The 20472-nt window shown below is 44.5% G+C and overlaps 1 protein-coding gene across 1 annotated transcript in view; it reads right to left on the bottom strand.

The window, feature by feature from the left end:
- Positions 1-20472, bottom strand: part of LOC137659232 (uncharacterized) — a 130944-nt gene that overhangs the window by 37137 nt on the left and 73335 nt on the right. Inside the window, exons 9-12 of the mRNA XM_068394266.1 lie at positions 7898-8043; positions 6893-7030; positions 1290-1491; positions 1019-1149 (exon numbers count right to left, since the gene is read on the bottom strand). Of these exons, the coding sequence (XP_068250367.1) occupies positions 1019-1149; positions 1290-1491; positions 6893-7030; positions 7898-8043 (617 nt within the window). The remainder of the gene's footprint in view (positions 1-1018; positions 1150-1289; positions 1492-6892; positions 7031-7897; positions 8044-20472) is intronic.

The following is a 20472-nucleotide window of genomic DNA, read 5'->3' as shown; positions in this document are numbered from 1 at the left end:
AAAGGAGTTAATTTTCAATGTTAAATTCAAAAGCAGAAACTAGAAAAAAAATTCCAGACAGAGAGGAACAAGTTCACTCTTTGACAACTGAAAACCAAGTGAGGTTACAATTAGTTAGAGGGGGGAAGGGATAGATTTCTTCCTACTGACAGGTAACTACTCTGCCGGTTGTTACCCCTCATTAAAATTTTCAAGTGACATATTCCAGCCTTTGCTGTTACCCATCTTTCCTACATTAATAGACAATGGCTTGTATTTGTGTAGGAACAACGTAAGGATGACTAACATATGATGATTCTCAGAATTTTTCTCAAAAAAGCAGTTCACAAAGAGGAAGAGATAAAAATTTATCTTCAACATTAAGACTTATATGGCACCTAATCTGTTCAAACTTGAATTCTTGTCGAGCTCATACTTTTTTTTTATCTATGTATAACATTGTCTAATCATAACAAGAACCAAAGCAAACCCTAGTTGAAAAAGCAGGATGCTATAAGCCCAAGGACACCATCAGGGAAAATAAAAGGAATACTATACGAGTTAAAGAAAAATAACAATATTAAAAGAATTCTTTTACATATAAGCTATTAAAACTTAAAAATAAGAAGAGGAAGAGAAATGAGAGAGCCCAAGTGTACCCTCAAGAAAGAGAACTCTACCCCAAGACTGTAGAAGATCATGGTACAGAGGCTATGGCACTAAACAAGACTAGAGAACAATGGCTTGATTTTGAAGTGTCTTTCTCCTTGAAGAGCTGCTTCCCACTTCTAAAAGCTTCTACCATTACCAAGAGGATAGTAGCTTCTGAACAACTAAAGTGCAGTAGTTAACCCATTGAGCGAAGAATTTTTGGTAATCTCAGCATTGTTAGGTGTATGAGGACAGAGGAGAATGTGAAAAGAATAAGTGTAGGCAAAGGAAAAATGAGCCATAAGCAGAGAGAGGGGTCAAATGTGGTCTGTCTGGCCAGTCAAAGGACCCAATAACTCTCTAGCGGTAGTATCACAACCTTACTAACCTTTGCAGGACATTAAGTTGACGTTTCACTTCTGAATAGCAAACTTTGACTGTGTCTGACTCTATTCTCACTCTTGTACAACAATACTCCTTATCGCCTCCACTACCCAGACGATCTAGATCGGCTAGAAGCTGCAAATGAAAATTTTCTATATTTTATGAAGTAAATCCCCCAAGAAGTTAAAAAGTTTAATAATCATGTATAACATAACTAAAGCATCAAATAATTTAAAAGACAATTTGCCCAATCAATTTAATAGATTAGAACTCACCAGCTCAAGATAATAAGCCGTCTCTTCTGGTTGCCCTCGTATAAGTCTAATTTGAGACTGAAGCCACTGAAGTCGAGTGTGAAACTGGGGTGCTTCCTCCATCCATACATCTCCTCGGCCTAACATCCAAACCAATCGGTAAATATCATCCTCTAAAAGGCTCTCATATTTGCGGAATGGGTTGGTCATTGACCTGACTTCGCTGAAATGCAAAGAATAATTCAGAAGGGAATGAAGAACTTGCAGCATAGACAAGTCAAATACAGTATACTAAAACTTAAATAAATATTCAAACTAAGCACACCAAAATTTGGAAATTATCTTATGACATAGATAAAGACTAACTTTACCAATGCCTTTACTGGAAATAAACATACACAATGAAATAAATACCAGTCTCACTACTAGATCAAACACCAGACAACTTTGGCGAGATGAAAGGTACTCCCTAAAAAAGCTAACAATGGCCAAAAATAAGTTAGAATATACATAATAAATGAGGACTTGACTAGAAAGGCTGAATACCTAGCACTAGTTAATTTTATCCTACAGCTTAGTCAACAGTTGGTTGGAAAGTTTGGGGGAAACCTTCTCGTATAAGATTGACAGCCCTTGAACCTATTCGTTTTGGAGATACCTCAAAACCTAAAGCAGCCAATAAATCATTGATAGCCCCAGTCAACCTACCAGATGCATAAATACTGAGCCTGGAAACAAAAACCAATGACATTTTATACTGAATATTCAGATATAAAGAGTTCTCCAAACTCTTTGTATGGTTAATGTAGTTTTGGTACAGTACTGTACAGTCAGCCCTTCACATTCGCAGGCGTTAGGTAACAGACAGGCGCGAAAAGCAAGAATCCGTGAATACTTGTTGTTCTAGAGTGGGTCAACTCATAACCTACCAACTCACTAACCATTACCTACCTGCGGTTGGCTAACACAATAGGAAACCCACAGTACTGCACAACATTCTTCTCCTGTGCTTTCTAATATAGTATTTTAGTTCTTACTACTTTTTAGATGTAATTCTACATTATTACCACAACTTCAATGCAAGATAAGACGACTCATTACCCAAAATTCATCATGACTCATTAAACTAGTTACCGCCACACCATGCTTTGTATAAGTTTTGGGGTCTAAAAACTAATAAAGTAACATGTAGTTTTTAAACCAGGCACAAATAAAAAATCAGACATGGGTCCTTGGCAACTATTTTTTTTTTTCTGCTTAATGTCTTATAAGGAGGGTAGATGCCAAACCTGTTAGGTATTTTGTAGAGGGGGACTTGGAACAAGGCTTTCAAAGGAGGAAGTTGAAAAATTACATGTTCAGAAAAAAATGTTCCTGTAAGACTAAGTTACTTTTATCTGCTGGAAAGACTACCTTAAAGATGTATAATGGCAGCCCATCAAACAAGCACACTAGCAAGTAGAATTATTGGATGTGCAATGGTCATTCCATAGGGCAAAAGTCTCCTGCCAATGTGCCAAGCCAAGAATCTCCACAAACAGGGTGGCTCATCAGGAAAGAACATAAGATATGATGCAAATGCCCTTCACAGATTCTCATGAGACCAAGAGGGACTGTTACCATCTACTGTAGTAATTCTTTTATATATTTCCATGCCAGTCAAATTGTTTTAAAGTATTAATGTACTGTTTACACTAGTTTCCAAAAACTATATTTCTATCACCTAATTTGAGACTAGTGTATGTGAAAATGTGGTATGTGTACTGTATCTAAATGTCTGAATCAAGATGCACCTAGTCAGCAATATTTGATCTTAAAGTATAGAGCTGAAAAAGAAGGTTGGTAGAATGGCAAGCATACCGACTTTGTGTACTGTACCCAGTTTACTATGAAATGGTCATGCATGGTGGTACTGTGATTTAGTAATCACTCCAAAATTTTCAGCTCTACAGTAATGTTACACTGTATGTTTCCATTCATAATTTTTGAGGATTTATAACATTATTTGGCAACCTTTAATACTGTACAGTATTATTTTCCAATTTCTAATGCATAAGGTCACTGTCGACTTGTGCTCTTTCAACATTACGCTGTATTTGGGGATTTCTAACTAAATTTCACATTTTAATTCACGATTTTTCACGATTGAGAACTTTGGCTTCAAATTCAGGGTTTCCAAGAGAGCTATGAACATACTGAAGAGTATCCAATTTTAGATTGTTGGGAAGAATATGCATAGATTGCCGTAGTCAACACAAAGAATCACTCCCCTGTATGGAAAATGTAACTCAGAAAGAGTGAGGAGAGTAGACTAACTTACCCAGACGATTTTGTATAAGGCACACTATTGGCTAGTAGAGGAGACACGATCAATCAGAGAACACTGATCTGTATCCTGTTTGTTGATTAGCTGTTGGACCACAAGATCAATCTCAAGCAAACTACAACATTGAGAATCCTACGCTCTCCAGATTGCTTCTACACTACACATACTGTACATACGTAACGTCGCTCTGCATCTATATCTGTGTGGCGTATTTCTCAACTTTTGGTTAGAATAGTAAATTCCTTTCAAGCCCTATCAAGCCAGCTAAACATTCTGCACCTTCTGACGGAAAGAACATTGCACTGGATACCGAGACCATACACGAGAAGAACAGGTAACTTTGAGGAAAGTTTATGAATGGCAGTTAAAGCTACCCACAACCAAGACTATCTACGTCAATTCCCACCAAACCAAAAAAATTAATGCCCGCAAGGGGTGGTTTGATAAATTTCAAAGAAGGTTAATCTTATAAAGTATGTCCCTGTATGAAGATGTTCCAGATCATCATCGAAGAAATGGGGTATTCACGTGAAAAAAATTTCCATTATGGATGAAACTGGCCTCCTTTGATAACCTAAGCCACTGCAGACTTTCATTATGAAGGAGCCAGCCAAAGCCTCTGGATTCAAAGTCTACAAAGAACACCTCACACTTACAATATGAGGAAATACTGTGGGCTTCATGATAAAACCAAAGCTTACCTATTATAACTCCAAAATCCCTCGATACTTCAAATAGAATGCACAACCCAAAGGCATAGATAACCTAGGGTTCTCTCCTGACAAAAATCCACCACTTGGCAACCAATATGGCAGTAAGGCTGGCGAAACTTCTCAGAGGATATGACTTCATATATGACTACCGATGACGTAAATGACCTTAATTATGCGGGCCAGCTTTACCGCCTTCTCCACTGCCGAGTGATGGATTTCATCAGGAGTGAAGCCTGCAAATCATGAACAACAGCAGGCCATAATTTCTTGCAATTGAACTGATGGTTTCTGTTTTCATTTCTTGCAATGCTTGCTGCAAGTTAGTCAAACATGACCCAATGTTATACTTACGCCAGTACTTTTTCAAGGTGAAGCCTTCTTTGTCGTCAACTGCTGTGATGAGGCCCTCCATCGTGGCATGAGTGTAGAGGCCCTTAAATGCACGAATGACCCCTTGATCCATCGGCTGTATAGGAGCTATGGTGTTAGGGGGCAGAAACTCGACCTGCACCCCATCATAATGCAGGTCTGTTGCATGGCCTCCTGCACAGTCCATCAAGAGAAGGATCTTGAAAGGGAGGCCCTTCTCAGCCAGATACAGCTTTACCTCAGGAACAAAGCAGTGAATGAACCAGTCAGCTGTCAGGGCTTTAGTTATCCAGGTCTTTGCATTATTCATCCAATAGAGGAGCATAGCCTTATTTTTATTTTTCAAGGCCCAAGGATTTTTTGCCTGGCTTCATCATAAAGCCTGCAGAGCCACCACACATGATAAGTGTGACTCGGTTCTTGTGCACCTTGTAGCCTGGTCTGTGCACTTCATCCTTGAAGAGGAAAGTATGTGATAGCATTCTCTTTCAAAAAAAAAAGGCCTATCTCGTCCATGTTTAAAACTTGTTCGGGGAGGTACTGGCCATCCAGGATCATTTTTGGAAATTCAGCCTCCACGTAACGATGGGCAGCATCGGTGTCGGCAGAGGCAGGCTCGCCATAGAAAAGGCACGCTTTTGAGGCCGTATCGCTTTTGAAACTTGTCGAACCAGCCTTTGCTGGCTGTAAAGCCTCGTCCACAAGGCGGCGAATCTCTCGTCGTAGTGCTAGTACCCTGTAGTTCATCAGCATCATCTTCATCACCGCCTTCTTTGTCGTCATCATCGGGCAAGGTTTGACAAAGAGAGACTTGGCCTTTGTCCTGATCATATTAGTACCCAAACTCTGCAATCCAAAAGGCTAATGCTGCTTCCATCTTGACAATTCACTTATTATGCAGCGTTACCACACGTTTTGCTTCTTTGTTAAACGTTATTGTCGCAGTTCTGTGGATGTTCACTTCATTTTTTTTTACATAGCACACAGTAGATTCGTTCACGCTATAATGGCATGCCACCGCGGCATAACTTCTGCCTTCCTTCAACATATCTAAAAGTTTTACCTTTTCAGAGATATTCATCATCTTCCTTCTCCTCTTCAGCTCCCTACAGGAATCTTTCATAAGGGAATGGCACTTGGCAGGCATTTTAATGGCTTTACAAAAGTTAAATGAATAACAGAACACTACAACCGCGAGACACTTGTATGAGTACAGTACAGCATGAACGAGAGACTGGAGGAGCGGCGGGGTACACCAAGGGAAGATGCTGAGAAAGAATGCGATGATGCCACTCATGCTCTGATGCACTGAGTCCGCGATAGTCGAACTGTGAAGTGGTGAGGGATCACTGTAATGCTCCTCTTTGCTGTGCAATACATTTACCTCATCATTGTCATCATCTAGTGTACAAACTTCACAAGTGCACAGATAATCATCACCACCATCCTTAATTTAATTTAATTTATCTTTACTGGTTAGTGTTCTAATTGTAATTTTTTCTTTTGTGTACAGTATATGCAAAGATGTGTCTACAGTAAAAATAAGTTTTAGCTTAACAAGTGATGGAGGTTGCATAAAGCCTTCATATTTATAATAGTGTTTGGAGGGCTTATAAAAGCTTAAATTTCTTAAGATAATAAGATATGAAAAACTACATAGATAATGAAAAATAAACATATCATAGATTAATTGTTTTTACATCAGAGTTTTTCCGCTATCGTGGGGGTTCCTGGGATGGAACACCTGCCATAACTAGGGATTACTGTATTCTAAAGAGTATTTTGCCTTCACAGTACAGTATAGTTACCCACACGAGAGCAATATGTAATTTGATTGACTTACTGTAACAGTGAAAACCCAAATAATCTTTTGAATTAATAGGAATATAAGTTATCAGTACATTCAAAATCAGCCAAATTGGTAATTTTTCCATAACTTAGGTCAATTTCATAATACAATTAAAGCAGGCTTCCTTCCAAGATGACCAACTTAACCAATATCAGATGTCTCCCATTTCCACCTCTAATGTGAGAACAAATTCTCTGGACTAGTCCTTTTAGCATAAAAATGCAACTGAGTCTCATTCAAAAACAATACATCACAATAATGACCCTAATACAAAGAATCAAGCAAAATTTACTAAAATGAATCCCCCATAATTATCAATGAACTTTCAAATACAGTATAATAATCAATTTAATACACTGGAACTTGCCTGCTTGGAGTGTTGACTTTTGATGACTGATAAAGACTACAACAGAGCTCCCAGTGTGTAAGCGTGAGTAAAGATTCGTCGTGGAGTCTCTGAATATTTTCTTTGGGATTCCATGGGTTTCCATGGAAAACATGATTCCTGTTGGTATAATGCATATTACAATCTATATTCAAAGCAAGACAATTCTAAATAAAAAAGGAAAAAATAATTTCACCACCAAATTCAGAAGTCCTTAAATTCAACAGTTGATAACCTTTTAAATCTCTTGTCATACTACATCACTTAAAGATGGACACTAATGAAGCTCTTGTAATGGATGGAAACCTAAATTTAGGCCTAAAAACCAAAACACTAGATCAGATAATTATTTTTAGCCAAAAGACCCAGACCACTGGAAAGGGAAGGAAGCAGTAGAGACCAGTGAAAAGTTACACCCTATTATGCAAACCTACGGCCTACTAACCTATGATACAATAATAGAAAACAATACTAGTTTACTTGGTTAACTATCACAGTTATTCATAATGACCAATTGAATATAAAAGTAATTCAGCTGTATTATTGGTTTTCACTTAAAATAAAGAGAGAGAGAGAGAGAGAGAGAGAGAGAGAGAGAGAGAGAGAGAGAGAGAGAGAGAGAGAGAGAGAGAGAGAGAGAGAGAGAGAGAGTAATTTTAATATTTCTTATCATTACAGTAAAGAACATTAACTACAGTAGTGCATTTTACATTTAAATTATAATTACAGTTCTTCTGACAATTATAGTTCTCAAGTGAATATTTACAAGTAAATAGAGAAGTCCTGAGAGTCTTTAGTACCTATTATTTGTGGAATTCTACTACACCAGGGGATACTGAAATGTACTGTGGATAAGGAGGTTTTACTGAATATAACTCTGCCTTGAATCAACTTGCTTGTTTACATTTATAAGCTTAACAATAAGGTAAACTAACTTATCTTGTTAGAAGAATAAGAAGGCAGAACCGCTAATATTTCCATACATACCTCACACGTGGATATACTTCAATGAAGACTTTAGCAGCATCAATGGGCCAGACATATTTGTGACGTTTCATAAGAACTTTAAGGAATTGTTGCAAGAGATGCAGTATGCCACCATTGTTTTCAAACTTTAGCAAAAATGCTCGTACCTGTAATAAATATACAGTAGCTTCTAAATCTTCATCATTGTCATTTAACAGTTTCATATCAAGTTACTTCTACATTACCTTGTATCAAATACATACATAGTACTGTACACTAAAACTCTCACAACTGGGCTACTTTCACTTCAGCATTTCTGGTCAGACAGATTGGCAGACCATTTCCAGCCATTTGCCCTGCAAATGGTGTAGCGTGAAGACCTACAACACATTGCGCTTTGCCCTAATTCACTGTTTTCAGGGTTCTCTTTATAATTATGGAAGCAGGAAAGCATGAGTGTGTTTCAAATGTACCTAACTGTATGAGCATAAAACTGAAATTACCATTAGTGAAAAGTTGGATTGAAAGTGGAATGACAAATTCCGTATCAAAAAGTAACTTTCTATGATACAAGAAAGAGTAAAGCCCTAAATATAAAAAAGAAATGACAAAATGACGATATATAACATAAATATGAGGACTTGGATAAAGCAACATTTAAGTGGTATAAACAACAAAGTTCGGGAATAAAAACTTTCTAGCCAATGCTGTATCATTTTCAGGGTAGTCATTACATAAATACACATTTGTGGCAGAAGTAAAATTCATGTTGAATCTTGTGTAGGTTAATTTAGTTAACAAAAATGACAAATTTGTAAGTAATTTGCATTTTTCCTAACTATACAAACCTTGGAACCAACTGTCATCCCTGGTCAACTCAGATGGTCTGCAATGAAGTTTCTCTTCCGGGAATGAACCTCGCCGAGGGGGACACTGTGTTGTTCTGTGCCAAACGATGTATCTCTACTACTCACTGGCATTGCAGCATTTTGGTACATTTATATACTATATCAAGATGATAAGGTTTTTCAAATACTGATATTAGTTGATTTCAACCATGTAAGTTTGTTGTTTGAGACAAACCCACCAATGTTATCAAGTCCTATGATGGTAGCAATGCTCTCCAGACTAGGCCTATGCCTTTTGTTCTTAGAAAAACGGATAAATTGTTTTATATACTTCCCAATTACTGATGTTTTATGTTCTATTACATATTCTTGGAAATATAGGTTTCTACTATGGGTATGTTGCCCATCCGCACCACAGATTGAACTTTGAGAGTCTCCGAACAGTGGAGTAACACTAGATATATCACTTTCATTTTCAGGTAATTAATGTGAAAGGCATTGTCCTCCTAAGAACACAAGACCTGAAATCTGCTCCCTTCTCAAGTGAGCGCCCCACCCTTGGCGTGAAGCATTTAAGAATAGAAGGAATTCCAGGGAAGAGACCTAATGGGGTGTTCCTGCCAACAGGTTCTCCTGCCTCAACCACCATTAGGTATCCATAACAACCTCCTGGGGCACTGACAGCAGGGTTGCTGAAGGGTTGAATGCTTGAAAACACCAGCTCTTCTAAGCCCACTGCACTGAGTGAAGATGCAACCTCCCAAAGGGGACCAGCTTCTCCAACTTTGTGAGGTGTCCAAGAAGCTTCTACCAAGAGTGAGCAGGAGGCAGTTCCCATTCCAAAATGGTTTCTGCCACTTTCCTGAATCTTCATACACTGCCGGCAGATGGAAATACTCTGGCCTGGGCAGAGTCGATTTCAATGTCTAGATATATGATGTTCTGTTGAGGGACGAAGCTCAACTTCTCTAGGTTCAGCTGAATTCCTAGCTCCTTACAGAAGTCGACAAAGATCTCCGTTTATAAGCAAGGCTTGAGACTGCCAGAAACCAGTCGTCCAGATATCTTAGAAGCCTGATGCCCATGGCATGAGCCCAGGCTGAGACAAGGGCAAAGATCCTGGTAAAGACCTGAGGTGCTCTGGAAATTCCAAAGCACAGCACCTTGGGGTGTAAGAACCTGTTTGAAGGGCAACCTCAGGTATTTCCTTGATCCTGGATGGATGGGGACCTGAAAATACTTGTCTCTCAGGTTGATGGACGACAGGATGTCATTCTACCTGATGACCTGAAGAAAAGTGGCCAGAGTCTCCATTTTGAACCTTGTGTGTGAGAAAAACAGGTTTAAATGAGACAAGTCTATGACGGGTCTCCAACCCCCTCTCAACTTCTCTACTAAAAAGAGATTGCTGAGGAAGCCTTGAGAATCGTCTGACTTCCTCTACTGCTCTTCTGGCCAACATCTTTGATACTTCTTCTTGTAACAGGAAGTCATTTACAGAGCCTCTCAAATAAAATGGTCAGACTGTCAGAGTAAGAGTTAGAGGGGGTGGGTGGGCAGTCTACGAATGGGAAACGATACCTTAGATACAAAACTTCCAAGGTCCAGGGAACGGCCCTAAAGAACTGCCACCAGCGTCAATAGCTTTGCAGGCATCCCCTTACTGGTGGTAAGCTGGGGGATTTGCCTTCCCTAGCAAGAGCTCCAACGGCCATGACTCCTACGGCTAGAGAGTGTCCTCTACGGAGAAAGGTGGGGTTAGGATCTTGTCTCCTAGTCTGTTGGAAGTCCGTAAGAGGAAGAAGCACCTTGTTAACTGGCCTGGTTGAAAGGCGAGTTCCTCTGGGGCTGTTGAGAGGGCGGGCATCTTTGGTGACGCAGCTCTCCTCATAAGAGAACAGACTTGTTTTCTCAGCCTTCTAGCAGCAGGCACATCTGAAGGATGAAAAAGAGAGGGGGATTCCACCAGATTGGAATTTCTCAAACAGAGACATCCCTATGAGACGACTGTTTAGTGTATCTCGTCTTTTAAGGCTGTAGTTGCCCCATACGGAGACTGTCTGATGAAGCAGGAAATTCAGCACCTTGGCTTCAGATCTCAAAAAATCCTCAAATTGCTTCAGGACATCCTCATTACTTAAGTTTTCTGTTACTACGAAGCGAGATACTGCTCCTGGCCAGTGATTCAGCCAGGAACAGGCCTGTAGAGTAGACATAGCTGCCACCTGCATGTTTTTCATCTTGGATCCAAAAAAAGGGGAGGTTAATTAGTTTGTCACTCATTCGATATGCTCGGTACTTGGTTGGCAACATAAGCGTCAATAGCGAGTGAGCTCGGATGAGCGCCTGAGTGAACATAAAATTTTCTCTGGCTTGAAAGTGCCAAGGGAGGCAACTTGGAGGATTTGTTCAATTTCAGGAATGAATGAATGATTTAAACTTTTAGGCATCCTGACATCTAAGGTCATTGACGCCGGTAACATGACAAATTCGAAGATAATTTGTATTTTTCCTAACCATACAAACCTTAGCTATTTACACAGGGTTTACCTTTTAGCGCAGCTGAAATGGCGAGCCATTAGAATTTAACGAGGGTGTATTACCCCCGCGCTAGTTAGCGGGGGGGTAGGGGAGTGGTAGCTAGCTACCCCTCCTCCCCCTCACACACAGGTGAATACTCACTTTCACTTAGAGGTAGGACTTGTCTTGGGGGACAGGGCTGGCGGGCAAATGTGTGTAAATAGCTAAGGTTTGTATGGTTAGGAAAAATACAAATTATCTTCGAATTTGTCATTTGTTCCATAACCGAAATACAAACCACGCTATTTACACAAGGTGACTTACCCCTTAGGTAGGGTGGAAAGTCCCCAGCCATACTGGCTTTGGCTTTACCCGGGGACTCAGAATCCGAGTGAGTAGCACTCGATAAAAGGAGTCCCTGCACCTCACAAGCTCCTTGCTTCGCAAGGAACCATGTGGCCTACGTAAGCTTGTGTGTGAAGGAAGAAGTGTGACCCGTCCTAGGCAGTTGAACTGGAGTTCCAAAAGGAACTCTGGGTTAGGACGTTCCCAATACCACCTCGTCAGGGTATGGGGGACGCGACAGTATTAACTCAATACTCGGAACACAAGGAAGCATGGTTTACCTGCAGAGGTTCGAGGTCAGCTATGCAGAGACCAGGATGCTGCTTCCCCGTAGAGGGGATGATGAAGAAAGAAGTAAGGGCCAGACATACTTCTTTCGTTCATGCAGACTAAAACCTGATAACAATGCCCTCAACCTTCTGCTACCTGTCCAAAAAGGAGCCTGAGGTTAGACCAGCTGTTGTGTAGCCACCACAGAGCGATAGAAAACGTATCGAGACTCCTGTGGGTCACGCCCTGCAGGAAGCGGGCTGTGAAGGTCATTAGACGCTTCCAGACTCCAGCTTGTAGCACCTGCGTCACAGAGTAGTATTACTCGAAGGCGAGGGACGTTGCGATGTATCCAACATCGTGCTGTAGGGCGACGTGACGGGGGAGGGTCTGGAGACAGGTCGAGATGAATGTCCTTGAGTCCGGGCTGAAGAGGTATACTGGTGACTCTCCCCCATGTCCTCCTTGTGCTCCCAAATCGGCTGCAACTGAGGACAAACTGCAGCTGTTCCCAGCGCTAACCTCTCGATTCCTTTACTGGCAAGAAAGAGAAGGTCTTGGGACATCAGATACAGAATGGAGACACGAAATCTTGAATGAATCGGACCGACGGGCCGGGACCCCCAGATTCTGAGTCTAACCAACAACTCAGGAGCGAGCCTGAATGTTGCCTTCCCCTCTTCCTTAGAAAGGGGGGAGTCGTAAGAGACCAAGAAGATTGCTTACACACTGGCCATGGCCAGAGTGAGCAGGAGACCCAAGGCGGAATACAATCCGAGGCCTGTCGTAAAAGGTCTTGAGAAGATCTCTTAAAGGACTAAAAGTCCGAGCCATGCTCCAAGTTGGAGGTCTTCCTCCGACTAGGGCAGGGACGATCGTAGCTTCGCATGAGCGAGGATAGATCCAGCGGGCAGGAAAAAGTTATTCCTTTAAGCCTGAAGGTCAGGGAAAGGCTGAGCGACAGGCTTCATTGCCGAGAGCGGAAAGGAGTTTCCTCCCGCCGAAAGGCAATAAGACCGTTATTGCTGGAGAAGAGGCCTCAAGGGAAGAGGTATATCTCACATGGCACCAACCACCTTAGACTCTTCACTTTGCCTGGGAGACCCCTGTGGATGACTATCGCAGATGACGCGACCTCCGTACCGCGACTGTAGCGGGTTGTCTCTTCTTGAGGAGGAGGCGTAGTGTCTCCAGGCATGAAGCCGAAGCGACGCCCCGGTTCGGGAGAGATGTCGCAGTGTGGTTGCTTGAGTAGTCTGCGCCGTGGGAGAAGCTCTCCCGGGAGTTCCGTCAGGGGAAGCAGAGGGTCCAGAAACCGTTCTGCGCATAGTCCCAGTGGAGCTCTCCCATTGAAAGGTTGACAGACAACCTGGTCTTGTGAGACCCATTGTCCACAGACATAAGGGAGGGAAGACGCAGGCGTCGAAGTTGTCCCACCATCACCGGAATGCATCTTGCCAGAGTCTCGGGGTCTGAGACTGGGGGGAAGAATAGCGGAAGCTTGAGGTTCCAAGCTGTCGCGATCAGGTCCCCCAGACCAGTACTTGCTGGTTACCCAAGGTCAAAGACCCCCAGGTACACTCTCTCTACGAGGCTCTGCTCGGATAGTCTGAGAGAACATTCCCCTGCCTGGAATGAGAGCGCCGATGGTGGTATTGAGAGAATCTCAATCATCCCGGTATCTCTACTGCAAGATGTGAAGGTGTGAAAATGCGTCCCCTGCTGGTTAGAATACGCCAGAATCATGAAGTCGACCCGCACGGGGCGACTCGGCAGGAGCTGTAGGATCTGTAGAGGGGCCAGACTAAGGCCCCTAAGCCTGCCTGAATGATGGAGAGGTATCCTTCAGGTCTTGACGAGTCCGAGAACAGCATCAAGAATGTGGGGAAAGGACGAGAATATCCACTACCATCAAGAGGCTCCATAGGTCAACACCCATTGCAGGTCTAATAGTTCCGCTGGTCCCATAGGGGCCAGGAAGTCCGGTAAAACATTGCCTGAAGCCACCGGAACTTGGATCGCCCAACATGGAACTTATCCTGAGGCGACCATTCGGACTATAGACGGGTCAATGAGGAAAGGAGAACTAGGAAACGTTCCAAGGTAGGGCTGAAAGCTCTGCTTGACTGAGAACAGGTACTGCGACTCTCCTCAGTCTTGCCACAGTCAACCGAAAGGAAGGCTCGGAGGATGTGGTAACAGAATCTGGCGTCCCCAGGTGGTCACCCATCCAAGTACCGAGGTTGCTTAACCTCGCTGGACGGACGAGAAGCGGGGTTTCCAACGTGGTAAGTCCGTTGACTCAATATCATGGCCAGATACTCCAGATGTTGAGGCAGAGGAAGAGAAGGCTCCAAGCAAAATACCATGAGCCCACACTCATGGTAAGCATCCAGAAGCTTGTCCCGGCGCTGAAGAAGGTCGAACCCGAGCCTACCGGAGTTGACCAGCCCTCCAAACAGCAGAGGAGGCGGAAGCCTGCACCTGAGCGGCCATGAGGAAGGCAGGGAGAGTTCTCTGGGGAAAAAAACCTGCTATACCACGGCGGGATAGCCACACTGCATCATAAGCAGGAATACTTGCAGTCTAGGCTGAATTCGACGAACACCCTGGAAGATGGATGGAATGGAAACTGAAAGTACCCGTCCTTCCGAACCAGGGTTTAAGGAGTCCTGTCGCCTCGTTACCAGTCTGATCGATTCTGCTGGTCTACGCTGGCCGAAGTTTGTTCGACAAACTTGATCAGGGCTGAGAGGTCGACTAAGGACATCCCCTCTCAGATCCTTTCTTACAAGAAAGGATCGACTGAAGAGGCCGGGGGTGAAGCCGTCGATGATCCTAAGGAAGACCTTCGCCTATGGTATGGATCATTTTGCCCAACCGGGCAACTCTGCTGACGCTATGGCATAGAGGTTCAGAGACACTGAATTCGCTGACAGAGATTGTGCGGGAATGGGCATCGGGAAGCTGTCATTCGGATGAGTAACCTTAAGCATCCTCCCAGAGAAAAACCTGCAATCTTAGAGTTCGTGAACTCCTTTTAGGACTATGCCCCCCCCCAGGTGAGTCTCCCATGCCATCTGTTCCTGACAGGAAGAAACTGCAATTGGACACCTTGCCCCAGTTGTCGTAGCCGATAACTTAGGCCGACGTGATTGAAAGAAAAGGGCGCTGGAGCCCTGCAGAGTCTGGAAGAAAGCGCCTTGGAGGAGTGAAAACGGAAGTCGATTTCCTCCGCACAGCCGCTGTCTCAGTCTCTGTCCTTGGGCACAAACAAACTCTTCTCAAGGATGGAAGGGTGTCTGAGGTCGTCGACCTCCACAGATGAGACACCCGAAGGAAGCCCTCAGTCAGCGCGTCCAGATGGTACAACATCGAGCTTGTCCGCAAGTTAGATACTTAACGACGAAAGGCCAAGGTGCCTGAGCTCGAGAGGAGGAAAGTACCCATGCTCTTCCTGTAGCTTCCTTGAACCAAACCTCGGGCCGTAAGCGAGGAGGGAAAGAACCTGGTAAGCTCCCAGAGGAAGGGGTAAGCAGTCACCCCTTGTCCGATGGAGAAATCTTGAACGGAAAGCCCCCCTGCCAAAAATCCTTCCAGGGAATGACGGGGAAGGGCTAACCAGGTTCAGGAAAGAGGAGTGTTGCTCAGATCTCCCTTAAGTTTCTCCTATTCTTGCAAGTGCCATGCTCTGTGTTTACGGGGTGAGGCCGTGTTCTGGAAATACGCTCCAGAAGAACTCGCCAGGCTGGCCATGCTGCGAAAACCCCATTGGGAATCGTGGTCGCAATCGCCCTGGTGCTCGCACGACGGTAATTCAAAGATTTTCGCGTGGGCGAACGTGGAAGCGCCCATGCGCAGTAACGCAAACGAAGGTGAGCGAAGGAGCGCAGAAGGAGGGCGAGAGCTGGTGGTCGGCGAGCGATAACCCATAGACGAGCAATGGATACTGCAAGAAATAAGCCGACGTTTGTGCGAAGAAACACTGTAGGTTCGCGCGACGGAACACCATCCATCCGCGTGATGGAAAACCGTTGGTTCCCGCGTGGGCGAACATTGGAGAGCATGGGCGCGGACGCGCACGTAGACGTGCAGGCACGTGGGCGTGTGGGCGCGCAGGCGAATGGTCGCGCGGGCGCACAGGCAAGCGGTCGCGCGGGCGAGCGGTCGCGCGGGCGAGAAGGCGAGCGGTCGCGCGGGCGCGCAGGCGAGCGGTCGTGAGGGTGGGCACGTGGATGAGCGCGAGTCCGAGGCGGCGAACGCAAGCGTTAGCGCGATGGCGAGGAAACGCGCTGCCGCGTGGGCGAGGAAGACCGCTGGCGATATGGATCAACAAGCGATCGGTGGTGAGCTGGTGAGCGCTAATGCGCAGGTTGGCAATGGCGCGTTGTGTTATGCCGACGCGATGGTCGAGCAGCATGCGCAGGTGAGCGATCGTGCGTTGGCGAGCAATATGCGAAGGTGAGCGATCGCGAGCAACATGTGCAGGAGGGCGATCGCGCGATGGCGATCAGCATGCGCAGATGGGCGGTCGCGCGATGGCGAGCAGCCTCTGCAGGTGGGCGATCGCGCGATGGCTATCAGCATGCGCAGGGTCGCGCGATGGCGATCAGCATCCGCAGTTGAGGGTCGCGCGATGGCGATCAGCATCCGCAGTTGAGGGTCGGGCGATGGCGATCAGCATCCGCAGTTGAGGGTCGCGCGATGGCGATCAGCATCCGCAGTTGAGGGTCGGGCGATGGCGATCAGCATCCGCAGTTGAGGGTCGCGCGATGGCGATCAGCATCCGCAGTTGAGGGTCGGGCGATGGCGATCAGCATCCGCAGTTGAGGGTCGCGCGATGGCGATCAGCATGCGCAGGTGAGCTAGTAGCTGGCGAACCATGTTCCTTCAGAAGAGTTGGAGAACGTTGGCGTGCCGGCTGTAACACACGCGGGCGATCCGGAGATCGCCGAGAGACAGGTGATCGCTGGCGAGCTGATGATCGCTGACGAGCAGAAGGCTACGCGTGGAAGCCTGCGTATAGAAGAAGAGTCCTTGACCCCGACCTGAACCGAAGTTCTAGATCGCGAGGGCGAACGTGGGCGGCACAGGGCGCGTAACAGGAACCAACAGGAACAGCAGGGATGATCATCATGAAAGCGCTGACGAACAGGAGAGCGCTGATGAGCAGAAGAGCGCCTGTGCGTTAACACTGAGCAGGAGCAGGAGAGAACACAGCAGAAGGGCGCGCAGGGAAACCCTGACACGCAAGGGAAGAACCCCCGTGGGAGGCAACCCTTTGCCCCGAAGGGATCGTTGTCCGCAGGGAGACTGATGTCCGTCGGAAGACCGCTGTCCGTCGGGAAGACCGTTGTCTGTTGGGAAGACCGTTGTCCGTCGGGAAGACCGTTGCCCGTCGGAAGACGAGATCAGACTGATGTCCATTTGCACCAAGGTGGAAGATCGAGAAAAAGGAGTTGTAGGCTGCAAACGGAGATTCAAAAAGGCGCCTCTAGCACCCTTATAGGGAGATGAGAGGCCCTTACGACGAGGCGGACGGTGGGCCTTACGGCGAGGGAGGCCAACAGCAACAGCAACAGAAGAAACCTCCGAAGAGGAGTCTCTATGAGTGTACTCTCTCGCGAACGAAAGAGAAACACTTCGTAGAAGAGACTGGTCAGCAGTGACCTAAAAGGAGCAATCCTCCAAAGAGGAGCTCCTGCAGTTGCCCAGCCCCTTGAGCGAAACTGCAGGTGTGACTGCTCAGCACCAAGAGCATAGTCGCACTAAAAAAGGCAAGAGAAGAACCCCCCAAAAGGGGAAAAACTCAAGCCTGGACAGGAAAAACTTCCCTCGGAAGGAAAGTTACCCGCCCAAGGAGGCAAGCCTCCTGAGAGTTCTAACATGAACTGGAGAGCTGTCCGTCGTCACGGGAGTACTTCCAGTAGAAGGAGACACGCCCCTGACGAAAACACAAGGGGGGAGGCAGCAACAGCCGAATCCCCAGGACTCAACAAGACAGCTCACACCGTTGCCATATTACAGAAACGAACTAGATCGGTAACTGTAAAAAAATAAAACAAAAAACATTAGTACACATTCATTCCCCCGGGAAGGCTCCGAAGAGGAATCCCGAGGGAAAGGAAACAAGAATTACACAACAGGCACGTGCCCTCACAACCACTTACACTCACGGAAGGAGAGCTGTAACCAAAACAGAATTATAACAATTATAATTATGTAACTATGTAATTATGTAATTTAAAAATGAATGAACACTAAAGAAAGAACGAAAACCCCGAAAGGAATCGTTCTACAAAGCTGAAAAATCCACAAATACAATTAGATTCATAAACTAATTGAGACAAACGTACGGCGTAGCAAACCCCCCACACGGAAAGGAAGCTACAAGGGCGTAGTAACACGTAGTAAAAGGGTGAACGACCTCAAGAGAGAGAGAGAGAGAGAGAGAAAGACATAAGTCAAACTCAATCGCCACCCATAACGCCGTGGCGGCCAACTGCCGAGGACACCACGTAGATAAGTACACTACACACACAAATCTGAAAAGGAAACTTACTGATTTCTATACTCAAATATGTATACAAACATGAAAACATGTTTACATAAATATTGAGTAAATGAAAAGTAAGCGATTAAGTAAAGACAAAACAAACAATGGCTGCCAAGAGAGGACCAAGACAGAGACGTCTGTCACAGTCCGAGCCAAAAGTGAAAGTGGGTATTCACCTGTGTGTGAGGGGGAGGAGGGGTAGCTAGCTACCACTCCCCTACCCCCCCGCTAACTAGCGCGGGGGTAATACACCCTCGTTAAATTCTAATGGCTCGCCATTTCAGCTGCGCTAAAAGGTAAACCCTGTGTAAATAGCGTGGTTTGTATTTCGGTTACGGAACAAATTTAATTTATGTATACAAAAATAAAAAATGAAATAAAATAAAAAATTAAAGAGTATTCAATTAAAATCATAAAAATTGAATGTCATAAAAGTTAAATATTTTTCAGAAGACCTGCTTCTGAAAGAAATCTAAAAATGCCACTTGCATGGTAGGACACATCATTTCCAAGAATCTTGGCAAGGATGAACCTGCCACCCTCACCTCAAGCCTCAAACAAATATCTATTCCGCAAGTTGTTATAATTGGGGCATTCGGTCAACAAATGCCTTACGGTTAGAGGTACTAAACAGTTGTCACAATACGGTTGGTGTTGGCCCTTCAGCAGAAACTCATGTGTCAACCGAGTGTGACCAATACGGAGACGACAAAGAGACGTCTCCCATTTTCGGGGCATCATATTATACCTCCAAGGAGATATGTCATTTGTTACTTCCCTCATTTTATTGCCATCTTGACTATCCCATTGCTGTTGCCATTTATTGCAAACCAATTTCTTGATGTCAGGTAAGAAATCATTACAGGGAATGGGATACCTTCTTGGCAGCAACTCGGATGCGGCCTCCTTAGCCAGTGAATCTGCCTTCTCATTCCCGGACACACCTACATGTGCTGGAATCCAACAAAATTGAACTGTTATACCTCTCCGTCCAATGAGGAAAAGCCATTCTAAAATTTTTAAAACTAGAGGGTTATTAGAATTAAAAACTTCCATAGCTTGAAGGACACTCCTTGCATCACTAAAAATTGAAAAATTACCCTCCTTCTCCAACGCTATTTTCTCAATAGCGGTTAATATGCCATACAGTTCGGCAGTAAATATGGAAGCGGTCAGAGGAAGTGCACCTCTACAATTAAAACCATTACTATGTACTCCAAATCCAACGCCAGCATCAGATTTGGAGCCATCAGTATAGATAAAAGTTGATCCTCTATGTTCTTTAACATGTTCATTAAAAAGAGACCTGGCTTTTAGGTCTGACATATTCTTCTGATCTCCAATAAAATATTTACAAAAAGATATCTCTGGTAACTTCCATGGAGGCGTTGATGATACCTTGAACGGAAGTACCTTATTTCTAATTATATCCAGACTATTTAATAATCGTTTCACCCGAAAGCCATAAGGTTGAGGAGATTTTGGGTGCAACTCAAAGTATGATGCGTGTTTTACAAGGCTTTCAGTCTGAAAGGCTAGAGAGTTTGGGAGTCTTTGCAATCTAAACCAATACCGAAGAATGGAAGACATTCAGTAAAGGTCTAGAGGTAACTCTCCAGCATCAACAAGGAGACTTGGGATAGGCGAGGTTTTAAAAGCTCCAGTAGACAATCAAATACCTGCATGATGTATCGAGTCTAATATTTTTAACCGGCTTGGGGTGGCTGAAGAATATACCTCACAACCATAACTAATTTTGGAAAAAATCAAGGCCTTGTATAATTTTAAAATAGTATTGCAGTCTGCCCCCCATGATGTATGGGACAATACTTTTAAGATATTCAGAGCTTCAACACATTTAGCTTTTAGCGCTTTTAGGTGAGAAACCCATGTAAGTCTACAGTCAAATATCAAACCTAAAAATTTGGTTTCCGATACACATGGTATCCGTTGACCTTTAATGTATATATCCGGGTCTGGATGTACTTCCCGGATACGACAAAAATGGACAATGGTAGTTTTACTTGTCGAGAACTTAAATCCATTCATGTCAGCCC

This window comes from Palaemon carinicauda, chromosome 19 (genome assembly GCF_036898095.1).
Source record: "Palaemon carinicauda isolate YSFRI2023 chromosome 19, ASM3689809v2, whole genome shotgun sequence".
Classification (NCBI taxonomy): domain Eukaryota; kingdom Metazoa; phylum Arthropoda; class Malacostraca; order Decapoda; family Palaemonidae; genus Palaemon; species Palaemon carinicauda.
This window is presented reverse-complemented; position numbering and strand designations above follow the sequence as displayed.